The 15,233-nt window shown below is 34.6% G+C and overlaps 2 protein-coding genes across 4 annotated transcripts; one reads left to right on the forward strand and one right to left on the reverse strand.

Moving 5' to 3' along the window:
• Positions 1–340: 340 nt before the first annotated feature.
• LOC136975261 (uncharacterized) lies at positions 341–3,361 on the reverse strand. Its single transcript, XM_067270295.1, has 2 exons — positions 2,829–3,361; positions 341–1,677 (listed from the first exon to the last, which is right to left on the reverse strand). Exons 1-2 carry the CDS (start codon positions 3,281–3,283, stop codon positions 900–902), a joined length of 1,233 nt encoding a protein of 410 aa, XP_067126396.1. The 5' UTR covers positions 3,284–3,361; the 3' UTR covers positions 341–899.
• Positions 3,362–6,740: 3,379 nt separating this feature from the next.
• Positions 6,741–15,159, forward strand: LOC136975241 (cyclin-dependent kinase 2-associated protein 1-like). Of its 3 annotated transcripts, XM_067270272.1 has the most exons (3): positions 6,742–6,808; positions 13,403–13,490; positions 14,751–15,159. In XM_067270272.1, the coding sequence occupies exon 3, from the start codon at positions 14,755–14,757 to the stop codon at positions 15,103–15,105; it is 351 nt and encodes a 116-aa protein (XP_067126373.1). In that variant the 5' UTR covers positions 6,742–6,808; positions 13,403–13,490; positions 14,751–14,754; the 3' UTR covers positions 15,106–15,159. The 3 variants fall into 3 exon arrangements, with proteins under 3 accessions (XP_067126372.1, XP_067126373.1, XP_067126371.1); XM_067270271.1 differs by lacking the exon at positions 13,403–13,490 and having other exon boundaries at positions 6,741–6,808; XM_067270270.1 differs by lacking the exons at positions 6,742–6,808; positions 13,403–13,490 and adding an exon at positions 12,561–12,613.
• The last annotated feature ends 74 nt before the right edge of the window (positions 15,160–15,233 follow it).

Here is a 15,233-nt window from a genome sequence, read left to right on the forward strand (position 1 = left end):
TATGGGAATTTAATTACTGTAATTTTTGCACCTAAAATTTATCTGGAAATCAGAATGCCTCTTACATTGTGAAGAATATTTTTTCCCAATAACTCTACACAAAAAATCTCATCTTATAAAGCAAAAGTATGAATATTTTTTGTGTTCTGACTAGAAACGATTCGTTTTAAATACAGTAAACTTATGCTATATTTCTAAACAGTGTAAGTTTATATTTTTCTGATTATGTCATTAATTTGCTTGTTGCACAATGACAACACTACACTATATTATAACAGTATATTAAATAAATAACAAAATATTGCCTACTTTTGTGATTCTTTATGATTTATTTTTTTTATCTTTGTTACAATTAATAATTTCCATTTTTTTTTTTTTTTTTTAGATTACTTTTGGAATGATTTTCCTTTTTTGCTTGACATTAACTTTGCTTACCACAGAAGAAACTTTTAATGTAATTACTGACAATTTAAAACTTTTATTTAATTTCCTAAACTTTTGTGAATATAGAGGTGCTATGCCATAAACTTTAGGGAACCCTTTACAATATTTTAGTCCTGTAAACAACTGCACCAAATGAAAGCTGGTATCTATTAGAGCAAATTGTTCTCTCAACTACAAAAACCTAAGTGTGTGCCAATTTTAGGGTTGCTAATGCAAATAGCTTATTGCACTCTTGTGTTCAACTTGAACTTTGTTACTACATCAGATATATTGTAAATATAACCATGGAACAAGTTTGAAACTTAACTTGAAGTTAATTTTAATAGCATAAATATTTTGTGAGGTGATCATTATTACTTTTATATTATTTACATATTAATACAGTAGTTTTTAATATGGCTAATGGTACATTCAAATGCTATATGATACAACCAAAAAATTATTCAATTATAATGCTAAGAATTGAATAACTGATCGGCTATAGAATTTCTTTTTTCAATTCCTTGAACGTCGGTAAGTATTGCACATTCAAAACTATTGTAATCATTGTCTATGTCAGTTACGTCTATTAAATCGTCATTCATGATACACACATTATGGATAACGCAAGTAGTTTTTAAGCAGGATGGAATTAAATCCAACCTGTTCATGTCTAACATTTTTAAACGTTGGAATCGTGTCATTAACAACTTCAATGCTTTGCTGATAGGTCTGTGCGCTTCAGTCAATGCATTATTTAAATGTTCGTGTTCTGCGATCAGTTGTTCTCCTTGATATGGTGTGATTAGCCATGTGTGAAGTGGATAACTGCACGGTCCGACTAGGTAAGATCCTTCGGGAAACATGCTTTGATCATCATTAGCTTGTTTAGATAATTCGGAACTTTCGAATGCTTGTTCGGCCGTTAATGATCCAGGTGATTTAGTACTGCAACTAGTAAACATCATCTTGTGATTGCAAGTTGCTTGAAGAACCACAGTTGTAAGTCCTTTGCTATTATTATAAAATTCCGGTAAGGCACGTGATGATTTTATATTTACGTGAATATTATCGATGGCACCTAATACCTTTGGAAGTCCAGATATTTCTTTAAATGCTAACATTTCATCGGTGGCTTCTTTATCTCTCGGCCATTTTATAATATCTGGACTAACTTGATCCATCAAAAATATAATTCTCTTGAAGCAGCTTTCAATAGTTGATTTTGGTACCACAAACCTTTCTGATATAATTCTGGAATAGAGGAAAAGCATAGTTATTATTATATTCATAATATTCTTATATATAACAAGCATATTCTATTTATTTTCTAACTTCACAAACAGTAATAAGAACTTCAGAAATCTAATTTTTATTGTGGATTAATTAATTAATTACCTACGAGTAAAATGCAAATGTGTAAAAATGCTAATCAATGGATTATCTCGGACTATAACTCAGCTAATCCAATGGAACTTGTACTAAAGTAAGGCCACTATTTTGTGTTAACATTAGTTATTACATTAAATTTTGAATGTTCTGGAACAGTTAATCTATTCCGGAAGAATTGACTTGAATCCATAACTGCTTATTGTGTAGCTGCATTACCATTTCTGTACTAAATAATACCACAAAAATGTATTTACTAAATATATTCTGGTTGGAATTTTATATGTTTACTGTTTATAAGGTTAAAAATTACTTATAATTACTTCCTCCACCACTTGAGCACTTTTCCAGCAACATTTTTCTTCTTGACAAACATTTTTGGCTCCCTCAATAAGCCTGTCTCAGGTCTGTCAAGATTTTTAGCTTCAATGGAGCTGAAAATTTTTGTTGAGAAGAAAAACATTGCTGGAAAAGCACTGAAAAGTGCATTTTTATGATTTAAACACTTTTCTGACTTTGATTCTTTTAAAGGTAATTTGTAGTAGTGAATATGTAAAAAATCCTTATATGCGATAGTTTGTACATTATCTTTCTTTTTTAAACATAAACTTATATACAGTGAACCGCCATATAACGCTCTCCTCTAGAATGCGACTAAAACTCATACAAAATTCTAATTTTGTCATCCAAGGTATCTTCAACTTCCACGCTAGGTTTAAACTTGCATAAATCATCCGATAATGCACCTTCTTATAACACAGAACCAGTCCCGCATTGTACGAGACTCCGCCATATTTCACTTTTAGTTTTAGTTGAGTGTCTTTTATCATTAACGTGGGATTGCTTACTTTGTGGGAATATTGTCATATACGTTCATATAAACAATAAACTTATATGTTAAAATTTTGTGACAATACCTGCATATTTCTCTTTAATGTTCACAAATGATTTATTATTCATAATTAAAAAGGAAAACGAAGATGTTCAAATTACAGACTACTAAAAAGATTTTATACCTAAATGGTTCTTGATTAACCAGCATCCACACCACAATAAGCAATTGTTTGGTGAAGGGGACGGCAGGTCTTCCAGATTTTCTCTCAATTTCGTGATTATAGCGAAGGGCCTGAATTAATTTTTCGAATGTTGTAGTTGTCATTTTGAACTGAACTTTAAAATCACTCAACAGTTCTAAAGATATCAAAGGTTGAGAGGCTTTATCAGTTTTCTTTCTGTTCTTTGATATTCTCCTCCGCTTAACCGCACTCTTTAACTCTTTATCGCTTGATTCACATACTTTTTCAATGTTTTTACCCGCATCACTTTTAACACGTGCTGCCTTTAATAATTCATCCGCGCTGTAAAAGACGAATTCCTCCTCTTCGTCGTTATCTTCGATAAAACACTGATTGAAAATCGTTTCGGTCTTTATTAACGTAGCAATTACGGTACCTAACACGTCTACATCCATTATAAAATCTCGTATAAACGGCAAAATCTATAAACGAGTAACACAAACGTGAAAGCCGCCATTTTGTTTTCACTGTTAAAAAAAGTTGGCAAAACAATAAACGGAATAATTTTAAAATATATAAAGAAATTTTTCCTGTTTTATTACTCGAATTTATAATATTAAATTATAGTTAATATTAATTTATAAAAATATTTCTATTGTTTTTTAATTGTAAAAAAAGGTTATTTCCAGCAGGATGCGCTTTATAACCAGAGTAGAGAAGACAGAAGAATAGAAGGCCGCGTTTCTTTATGCAGCGAGAGTGTAGCGAAATGACGTCACGAGCAGTATTGGCCAATTAGAAACCAGTTTCAGTGTGTTCGCTATATAGCGCTTCTCAAGCGCTGCATAAAGAAACGCGGCCGTAGTAGAAGACAGTGAGAACACTTTCCCCGGTTTAGATGAGCCGCGTTTCTTTATGCAGCGCTCGAGAAGCGCTTTACAGCGAACACACTGGAACTGGTTTCTAATTGGCCAAAACTGCTTGTGACGTCATTTCGCTACACTCTCGCTGAAGAAACGCGGCCATGGCATTACCATGAAGATTCTCAAAGCTTTCGACAACAAGGCCAAATGCCAATTACTTAACATTTACAATAAAATCTGGACAACAGGCACCATCCCCAATGAAATGAACAAAGCAATCATTCCCATACGTAAACCAGGTAAAGACACGACGAATGTCGCCAATTACCGTCCGATTGCCTCGACATCAACAATCTCTAAAACCTTCGAACGCGTGATCATCAAACGTTGGCATAATCTTGCTCATCAACAACAATGGTTCAACTATAAACACTTTGGAGGCCTTCCGGGCAAGGGGACAAGAGACCTCCTTACCCACATGATGATCCAGATACACACACTGCGCAAAAGAGGTCAATTCCTCGACATCCTCACCCTTGACATACGCAAAGCTTTCGACTCTGTCAAACACCATCACATTCTTCGCAAAGCCATTGCCAAAGGCCTCAAAGGCAATTCTCTTATATGGTTAAAAAATTTATTATATAACAGACAGGTTATGGTTAAATCGCCGCTTCCACAAACGCATCATTAAACAATACTGCACTTACATCAAGAAAGCTACTTCTGACCTCCTCTTCCAATCCATTATTCAGAACATTCACGACAATTCAGGTGCCTCCCTTGTTAAGATTCTGTTCATTCACTTCACCCGCTCCTGACTTCTCCTGCATAGCTTCAACCTTCCAATTTTCCATCAAAGGCTAAGTACACATTAGGCGTTGGGCGTTGCGTTAACACGCGTTTACCTCGGCGTTTGACGACCGTTAGTAGGGCGTGCGCACAGGCTCAGTTTGGAAATGGATGTGAAAGTGATTGCTTGTGCGTAGCTCCTCTATCGTCGCTATAAAAGACGACGGCAGAGGCAAAGAGAATTTTGGGTGCACCCAATATTACGAGATAGACTGACGCATGGAATGTTTGTGACGTTGTATCCAAAACTAAGACAACATGAACCCAAGGTTTTTAATTATTTTAGAATGTCTATAAAATCATTTGACGACTTACTCCATATTATAAAAGTGGATATTACTGGTGAATCAACAAATTTAAGAGACTCAATTTCTCCAGAAGAAAAACTCGTTATAACGTTAACGTGCGTCCACTCTACCCGAAAGCGCGCGATCGAATGTATACAACAAAATGGTAGCGCATGTATCTCAAAGCGCGCAGCTGACGCCCGCGCAACGCGCGTTCTAACCAAAATCTGTCAACGTGCGCTTGGCCAGAAGCGCGCGTTTACGAGTGTATACCTATGTGGAAGTCTCGGTTCTTTAAAACGCGCGCTTCAAAACGCCTAATGTGAAAATAGCCAAATGTCGTTTAACATCACCAATGCTTCCAACCACAACATCCATCTCGACGACCTTGCATTCCAAAATTCCAATCTCCCTGACACATTCATCCAACAGTCCTTTAAGAAATGAAAAGCCCACCAAAGCATCAACACCATAGTTGCCACTGACGGGTCGAAAACCACCAACACCGTGACAGAGGCTTTTGTTGACTCTAAAAACAACATCACGGCCCACTTCTCTCTCTACATCGAGGCCACGATTTTCACTGCGGAAGGATATGCAATCCTTCAAGCAATCCATCATATCTCGCTCAAAAAGTCAGATGCCATCATTTGTTCAGACTTGAAATCGGTTCTTAAGGCTCTCCACGCTCAACACGATAAGTCTCCTACCTTAATCCAAATCATTAATACCATCCTCAACCTTCAGACCAAACTTATCTGGACCCCGGCTCACAAAGGCATTCCCATCAACGAACAAGCTGACAAACTCGCCAAAACCAACCCCCTCAACTCTAACATCACCCACTACATAACCCCGAAGACCTCAACACGCTCATCAAGTCCGACAACGAGAAACACATGAACAACAGATGGAACACCTACCCCAAAAACTATCTCTACCCTTGGTTTTCTAACACATCAGATATTTCTATTGCTGATATCACTAACCGCCGCATCAACGTCCTCGTCAACCGCGCAAGAACCAACTCTTTACTTACGAACCACTTTCTTTTTACTTGCAACATCTGCACCACCGACCAGTGCCAGCACCGGATCCAATAGTTGCGAGGCCCGATTGAATTTTTTTTTTTTTTTTGCGGGGCCCCTCAAACTTTAAATAACAACATCGATTAACAGTTAATTTACATATTGAAATATGTTGTTTTATTTTTCATAACAATATACCTAGATATTTATTTTAAATATCTAGGTATATTGTTATTTTAAATATCTAGGTATTTTAAATATCTAGGTATAAAAAATATTATTAACATGTACTATTTTTAAATATATAAATTTTGATGTGATGCGGGGCCCCTTCAAGCGCGGGCCCGATTGGCACCAATCGCTCCAATCGCCTCAAATCCGGCTCTGACCAGTGCAATTACTGTCCAAACAAAACAGACACAACCACACATCGCCTCAACAAGTGTTCAAAATTCGACATCAGTAAAAAAATCCTCTCCAATAAGTCTTACAAAAAATCATCTACAGTACTCAATATCAGCGACTGCCTTCAATTTTTTTTTTTTTTTTTTTTTATAACTCTTTCCGCCCTGTGGGCACTAAGAGGGCCTTTTATGGCAAGCCCATTATGGGTTCGGCCAGGCCTACAATGGGCGGCCGGGTGGTGAGGGACGGGGACCGACATATGACTGCCTTCAATTAAACCCGAAAGACGTTTGCCTTCAATCCTTATCCATCTTTTTTAATGAATAAAAAAATTCCTACAACTACTAAATCAATCTTTTTCTCACATCTGTTTGACTGCCAACGGACAACAAACATGTTTTCATCCACTTTTTTTTTTCCCGACGTTGCTCACTTATTATAGCCAACGTAGCTAACGCCTAACTTCACCACCAGAGGGCGGCAAGCAAGCAAGACGGTGAGGAGGGAAAGTGTTTGTTTGGAATCATGAAGTTAATTAATTAAAAGTAAGTAGTAATTTAATGTTGAATTCGTGTTTTTTATAATGTTTTTTTAATTGTAACGGGATATTAAGTTAATTAATTAGTATTTATTTGTGTATTCTAACAGTTTTTATTGCCCAAAATGGAGGCAATGTCAGTTTAATTACCTTTGAAAGGGGGGGAACAGCCAATGTTAATGAATGATACATATAATTTGTAAACATGGAAACACATTTAATGATCTCATTTACATAAACAAAATTAAAAGTTTCAATACATAAAATTTTAATATCTATGTTTAAAAGTCAAGTGTCAAAATGAAGTCGATCAATTGACATTCATTATAGGCAAGCGCCAAATCCGACAGAGGGCGCTCAAGATGGCTGCCGAAACAGGTAAGGAACCGACCGTGTGTTTGTTCAATGCCTGAGCCGATTCAGTTTCCATCGGTGACGACTACTGCGATGATCAAATGGAGAACAAATCATTGAATTTATAAAGTAAATAATTAATAAAAAGTACATGGCCGGCGTTATTTACATTTAATAAATATATAAAAATATAAATACGACTATACAAAGATAAAACTTTGCTTCTGTTTTTCAAAAGCAAGTTTTATCTTTGTATAGTCGTATTTATATTTTTATATATTTATTAAATACATTGAATTTATGTCAAATTCTAGACTGTATCGGCGACAGGAAACGTTGTCTTGTAGAAGGTGAAGCCGTTTTGGATGCTGGACATATCGTATTTTGTGGATTAAACTCTAACAACAACACTGAAAGTTCATGTTGTTGCTTTAGTGTTGCAATCTCAGATATTGTCATTTTAATACATCTCAATTACGGGGAGAATGCACGTGCAAAGAGGGGCTGTCTGGTTTTCGTAAACATGTGATAGCCGAACATAATACTAAAATGAAAACAGAAAACGTAAATTAACTTATATTTTCAATTAAGAATATTTTTAAAAATTTGACTGGAAAGTTATCTCGACATATGTATATGAAGATAGAAAATTTACCTATTTTCTTTCCGATCTGCGTACAAAAACAATTTTTCGACAGGCATGTCCATTTACAAAAAAAAAAATTAGACATTTTTTTCTTTTTATGTGGACGGCTTCAGATTTTCAAGAGAATAATTTTCAAACTTGAATAGGAATATTACTGCTACGTCATGACTACATAAAAATTATTATTTAAAAATAAAATAAAAGACTATCGTGTGTAGAATTAAAACACTTCTCACCTGTTAACGTGTAACAGGTGAGAAGTGTTTAAATATTTTAAGCAGTATACACCATGTTCTAATATAAAAACATAACTATTATGATAAATAAAACTATGTTCAGTGTTGTTTGTTGTTGTTAGAGTTTAATCCACAAAATACGATGTGTCCAGCATCCAAAACGGTTTCACCTTCTACAAGACAACGTTTCCTGTCGGCTTCTTACCTGTTTCGGCAGCCATTTTGAGCGCCCTCTGTCGGATTTGGCGCTTGCCAATACATTACTGAGTTTACCGAAAGAACCGATGCAAGGTACGGATTCGGCTCTGAAAGAGGCGGTTGGAACCTTGACAGAACCATAGACCGTGCCTGCGGGAGTAAAATAGTCAAAGATGCAAACTTTTGGGTTAATGTTGCCTATGGTTCCAAAATGGCGGCTCGTCTCTGATTCCAGCAAATAGAAGAAAGGAAACAGTGGGGACGCGCGTTCTAACCTAACCTAACCTATTCTAATAATTTTGTTGGTAATAATTATGGTAATTAGAATAGGTTAGGTTAGAACGTGTCCCCACTGTTTCCTTTCTTCTATTTGGTGGAATCGAAGACGAGCCGCCATTTTGAAACCATAGGTAAACCAACTTTTGCAAGATAGCCCACTGAAATTAGCCTGTCTGGAATTTGGAAGACACCCAAAGAAGGGGGTAAATTTTGTAAGTGAAAAAATCCGGAAGTGTTCCTCAAAACAAGGCAAAAAATTTCTTTGTAAAAAGGGCTGGCAGAATTACAATTTAATAAAAAGTAAAAAAACATTACAGATGGATACTAGTCCAATCTTCACTGTAATGTTTTTTTACTTTTTATTAAAAAGGCAAAAAATTGACTGTTTTCCACTTTACTACAGACTATTAATTAAGGGTTTGTAAAACACTGAATACTTCCGGCATGGCAATTAAAGTTGTGCCGTGCACTCCATTATGCCTGCTGCATATTTAATCGACAGTCATTGAAAAAACTGGAGGCGACTGTCTCGCCGATGGTCACAATTAGAGATGATCCTTTGACTTTTGGTCGTCTGGGGAACTAAAATGTTGGGGAGTCCAAACTCCCATTCTGAACTGCACTTTTACCCAAAACGATGCTAGCCTTGCCAAACACTTATTTCGTAAATTACTATTCAATAGCCACAAATACGTTTGTGGATCGTTTATCCCCACTTTGGAGTAAAATTTTATTAATATATTGTTCGTATCGGCTCCGACAAGACGGTTTAATCGGTTAACTGAGCACAGTACATACTTGCTAATCCAGTTTCTCAGTTATTCAGCATACCCCCATTGTAATATGGTACAGCATAAAGAATCGGTACTGAAGGCTGAGCCGTGTCATTCATTGCCTTTAGCCTAAACACACTAGCACTTTCATTAACCTGGCATCTTTTTGTGTAATGAATGGCCAGATTAGTAAGAATCTAGTATGGTTGTTAGCTGAGGATGATCAGACGCTTAGTTAGCCAATACTTTTTATCTGCATTTTATTGAATTCAGCTTAAAAGAAGACAACCTTCATCAATTCCAGCAAATGCTTTAATTAAATAGACAAACATTTTTGGCCCCTAACATCTTCGAGTGTAGCTGTTGTGCGAATCTATATGCATTATTATTAATGTGTGTTAAGAACTTGTCAATGTTTGGTTTAGAATTGCTTAATTATAATTGCCAGTGGCAATGCTAGCCAATATATATTGGAAGCTAGCATCAGAATCAGGGCAAAATTGAATTTATTATTAAAATTTGAAAATCTAAATCAAACAAGTAATTCAGTTTTTTTTCTGTTTATAACAGAGGGAAGGTATGGCAATTGGTCAAAAAATGACCCCCAAGATTTTTACATTTTAAAACTTGCGACCTTGAAATGTCAACAAATGCAAAAGAATTTGGGCAGTTTTTCTGTATGTATGGATGTTTGTATGTGAGGGAGGTACTATTTTGTTCACCCCCTTTCAAGTTTCATAACTCCTGTGTCTTTTGTCAAAAATTTCTGAAATTTTGCAAGGAGGTTTGTATATTAGGGACATTGATGCTATTAAATTTTGGTGGTTAATTAAATTAATTAATATTAATTAATGCTTCTAGTTGTTTAAATATTATTTTATTAATCTATTGTGACTATAATGTATTAAAATAGGATTTATTATGCTGATTTATTAACTTGCGGATGAAATTAGAGATTGAATCAGTCTTAGTTTGAATGGATAGATTTTTATTTGCACCTGCATACAAAATTTTCTTGGTTGCATCAGCTAACATTCAGAACGCGTTATAGCTTTTCTTAATCACTACAATGTGTTGTGGTCAAATATCACGAAAGCCACAACACGAATTTTGAGTTAGCCACAATGCATGTGCCCATTTTTTTCACTCAATGAGCGATTTTGGTCTTTGAGCCTAACAGATATAGGCCTACTTCACGTTTAACGAAATGTGTACCTTTCACTATTGACTCTAACATTGCTAGAATTCACCTTATCTTTTTTTGAGAACTAAATATTTTGACCAGTTAATATATTACAAATATTTTAATGCTTTATTTATCAAGATTGACTTTCACTTCAAATTCCGTCGGGAAAACTTCGTTCGTTTACCTACATTTTTACTCCTTTTTATTGTCTAAATAATAATTACTATAAAATGGCAAAAAGCTTGAGATTTTGTTATAAAAGCTTTTTTTTTATAACAGATGGGACCCCACACAATTTTATTAAATTATATTGTGATTAAAATTTAGAAAATAACTTTTATAAGATCTCATAATAGTCGGGAAAGTTATGCAATCCTTTGCCAGATTTTTTTTCTTTCCCTGTTGTCGTGTTTAAATAGTACTATTGTTAAGATGCCCTCTATAAATATAATTGTTATTTCATGTCGGATGTATTTCTTTTCTATTATTATCATTAATAAAGAAGTTGTGTTATAACTGATTCTCTTATTATTTCATGTCCGTTCTCATTGCAGCAACATGCTTCTGTGTTTGCATAATTTTTCTGAACTGATCTTATATGTTCTTTAATTCTTATTCCCAATTTTCTTTTTCCTATATTTAAATGAAATAAAAGGAGGAAGAGTGGTTTAACCTTTTTTTTTTTATTTGATCTGGTATTAAATTTATATTTTCTCATTATTATTATTTCATTTATCCATTCTTCTAACTTTTTTCTTGGATATTCATTTGATAAAAATATTTTTAGTAAATTATTTTCCTGGCTCTATTATACATAACAAAGGGAAAGTACAGTGATTGGTAAAAAAAATTACCCTCTTCCCAAAATTTTTAGTTTTGGACTTGGGAAACCTTGAGAAATACAGGAAAAAACCCCAAATTTTATTACTTGTGGGAGGGCACTATTTTGTTCATCCAGTTTACTAATAACTCCTGAAATTTTGCAGGGAGGTTTGTTGATTAGAGGGATCAATGCTATTAAAGTTTGGTGGTGAAAGGTTGCAAAGGGTGGGATAATAATAATAATAGTCTGTATCTCTGGTAGGGTTGGACTTAATGACAATTTTAGTTGTTATTAACATTTATACTTTTTTTTTTATATATAAAACCTACAAAATTGAGCATTTTGCCATTTTGAAATATATTTTTTATCATAGTTATAAGCTTTTTCTTAATATATAACAGATGGCATTGCAAAAATTTTAAATGTTGCTAGATTTTGCTTTCTCTTTTTCTTGTAGTTCTTACAATCATCTACATTCCTGTTATAAAATTTAATCCCCTCTATCTCTGGTGAAGTATTGTTTGAAATCTTGTATGTGAAAACTTGTTAATAAATATTAAAATAATGAAATTAGGTATTGATTTGCAAATTCTTTTTTATGTTTTAAAATAAATTTTTCTTTATAGTTTTGCTAGGCATTTTCATTTCATATATTGTTAGAAAAGTCTTTTATTTTATTTTGACGTCTTTATTCTAAACCTTTGTCACCAATGTTAGATCTTTTTTTATATTTTACAAATAATTGTGATGTTACCAATAAAAATAATTAAAAGTTTAGTAGTCTGCTTGATTTAAAGTCAAAAACACTATAATTACGTGTGGCATTGCATGCGATTCTAAGTGCATCCTATAAGAATTGCGTGCAAAGGCATTGAGCAATGATGTTCACTCTTTCTAAAGATTTTACACTGTACGTGTTAGCCTTGGCCGACGAGACGAATCGGTGGCGGTGTTTTGTCGAGTCGGCTCAGATTTAGTGCTCTGCCCTCCGCGAGATTCGGACGACCTAAGCCAATTTACCATTAATAATGATTAAGCAAAATTGATTGCGAAAGAATATATCTACGCATTGTAGTCGCATAAATTTGAAAGATTAGATTTTATTTTTCTGCCATACTATCTTACTTATCTAAAATTGGTATTTTGGTAGAAAACACTAGATTATCTGTTGCTCTGAATTGTGTATTTATATGCATTATGTTCAATGAGTTGTGTTTGAATGAACCATTTTGCACAATACTAATATGCAAACTCATTTCTTTAGGTGCAATTGTGGATGCCATACTTATCTTCAAAATTCCCTCCATTTTCTGAGAAGTATGTTGTTTTCCTGCTTAACAAAATTAAGTTTAACTAGAATTTAGTTTCTTTGAAATAAATTGTGAAGTAATAATGCACTGACAGAGAATGCAAACAGTGTTGAAACTTTTTCTTCTTTTTGCCAAATTAACTTGGTAAACACTTTCTTTGATGGACAGACATTGGCAGTTAGCTTATGAATAAAAAAATATTGAACTTATTGTTCTACTTTACAAATTCTGGTTTATTTTTCTAATTTTGCATGTATAGAAGTAAAACGTTAATTCACATCTGTATCGGTTTCAGTTCAAACTTAAATTTATTCTGTGATGCATTTGAAGCGGTAGCTTATGTGGGTAAACACTAATCGATTACTTTCTTCACAAACTTTCAAATTGTTTATGTAGGGTTAGTTTAGACGAAATATATTGACCATTCCTCGAAGTAGTGCCATACACATTTGTTATTATATACCGGATATTTGAAAAGTTACCATGCAGTGAGAAATTTGTAATGACATTGCATGCGACATTTGTAATTTAAAGAGAGGTTGCAGCTGACGTTCAGCACTGCCTTCACTGTCAAACTTCTAGGCTTATAGGGAATTTGGAATGTCGAGCAGGATTGACAATGGCGTTTGGAACATCAGTGGAAACTTCAGCGCCATCTTCCTGTAAGTCTAGAACGTCTGCTGTTCACGTTTTCTCGACGAAAATGTCAGCCGTAACCTCTCTTAAATGTCATACGTATAAGTTGTATGTCCCGCATTTCCACTTTGTAGTAGACTGTGTTAATGCTTGCTTGCAGACGTTCCAGTTTTTGGAAGACAAGTCTGTTGATTGTGCGATCTCTGGACCTTGCTCTCTCGGCATTTGCCATAGGAGACTGCAACATTGTAAGTAAAACTTCGCTTAAACCTATTCCACTGCATGGTTTTCAAATCCCATATAATATGTTCATTATTCTTTATTTTTGCAAAGTTTTGTTAGATTTTATTAGAATTGTAATGAAAACTTATGCTCATTAATTTTGTCTTGTTTTAGAAAAATATTGTTGCCGATTAGTTCTGAGGCTGTCAGTAAAAGCTTGCATTACAAAATTCTACAGTTGGCATCCGAGAAATTCTAATTAAATTCACCGTATCAAATGAAAAGGATTTAGATTTTCTGCTTAAATATGTAAAAATGTTACTTCGGAATACATTAAACTCTTATTAGCCGACAAAATTCAGTTAAAAACATTTTACTCCTCAGGTATCACATTGGTAAAATGATATCTATAGACTATTCAGAGAATAGCCCAAATATCAGTTTAACACCAGAATCGTAAAAAAGAAAGTAAAATGGCTTCTCTTGTAAGAAGCTATTCAATTTGGAAAACTACTAGCCACAAAAATCATATCATTAAATGATGATGGTATTCAGAATATATAAATATATACATTGTTAATATTTTGGGTAAGTAATTTGCATTTTATATCACCAAATTATCCAAGAATACAACTTCAAACACAATAGTTATTTATTAGCGATGTGTCAACTAGAATTACAAAGATGAATGTCTGGTGACTTATCCAAGGAATTCTAGCAACAAGTGCTACTTTCCACCATTATATACTGTATATTAATTCCAGCTGCAGCAGACAATAAGTGTTGAACAGATATGTATTTCCTTTAGCCATCCATAGGATACATTCATTTTATATGAGGTGCATCTACTGGAATTTAAAAAAAAGTGTTTGGCAGAAATGATTCAATTTAGTGTCATCTACAAAAATCACAGAGGAATGTAATTTTTGGAATGCACTGAAGTTCCCTTCGGTTTCTGAAACCATCTCCTTTTTCCCAAATTAAAATTTGCTCTAAAAGGGAGACCATTTTGGATTTCTGACATCAACCAAAATTCCAACACTCACTGCTGTCTTTTAAACATTCATCAATTACTGAACATTGGCTTATTTCCTTTTTGGGATGATAACTGTCTTTGCATGTGTATAATAAAAAACAAATCAACTTGAGAGTTTAAGTCTGTTTTGGCAATTGTCATTTTACCACAGTTGCCCAAACAGATTCTGTGATAAATTACACATTTGAAATGCATTTAAAATCAACACGATGTAAAGTTTTTCAAATAATTTTTCGTTTTTGTATTATAGAATCATGGACGACGATTGCCATTCTCCCAATCAGGCCACACTGGCGTTCAGTAATCCTGGAACTCCCCGAAACGATCGGCTGAACGACGACATCAGCGGAATGGTTTCCTCTTCCACCTTTGCAGCCGTGGGCCAGACCACCCAGGCAGCAGCAGCAGCCTATGGCACCATAAGACAGCAGCCGCAGTCCAAGTATGCGCAGCTCCTGGGAGTCATCGAGGAACTGGGCAAGGACATTCGCCCGACTTATGCGGGAAGCAAGAGTTCCGCAGAGAGGCTGAAGCGAGGCATCGTGCATGCCAGGATTCTGGTCAGGGAGTGTCTGATGGAGACGGAAAGAAATGCCAGAACCTAATTTAATAATTGACACAGAAGAGAATCGTGAATAAAATTTTTTTTTTAGACTCTATCCGAGTACTTTAATGCTTCCACATGTCCGCGAATGGAGAAAACTCTCTCCCCAGATTTAACGAGAAACGAAGA

The sequence above is a fragment of the Centruroides vittatus genome, unplaced genomic scaffold (genome assembly GCF_030686945.1).
Source record: "Centruroides vittatus isolate TY-2023 unplaced genomic scaffold, ASM3068694v2 contig_367, whole genome shotgun sequence".
Classification (NCBI taxonomy): Eukaryota; Metazoa; Arthropoda; class Arachnida; order Scorpiones; family Buthidae; genus Centruroides; species Centruroides vittatus.

What these genes read in the sequence shown, in the direction of transcription:
- LOC136975241 (XM_067270270.1), top strand. Translation starts at nt 12,573, where the DNA reads ATGCCATACTTATCTTCAAAATTCCCTCCATTTTCTGAGAA. An exon ending in TTCCCTCCATTTTCTGAGAA is followed by an intron (nt 12,614 to 14,750) that starts GTATGTTGTTTT and finishes TTTGTATTATAG; the next exon opens with AATCATGGACGACGATTGCC.
- LOC136975261 (XM_067270295.1), bottom strand. Translation starts at nt 3,283, where the DNA reads ATGGATGTAGACGTGTTAGGTACCGTAATTGCTACGTTAATAAAGACC. An exon ending in GTTAATCAAGAACCATTTAG is followed by an intron (nt 1,678 to 2,828) that starts GTATAAAATCTT and finishes CCTCTATTCCAG; the next exon opens with AATTATATCAGAAAGGTTTG.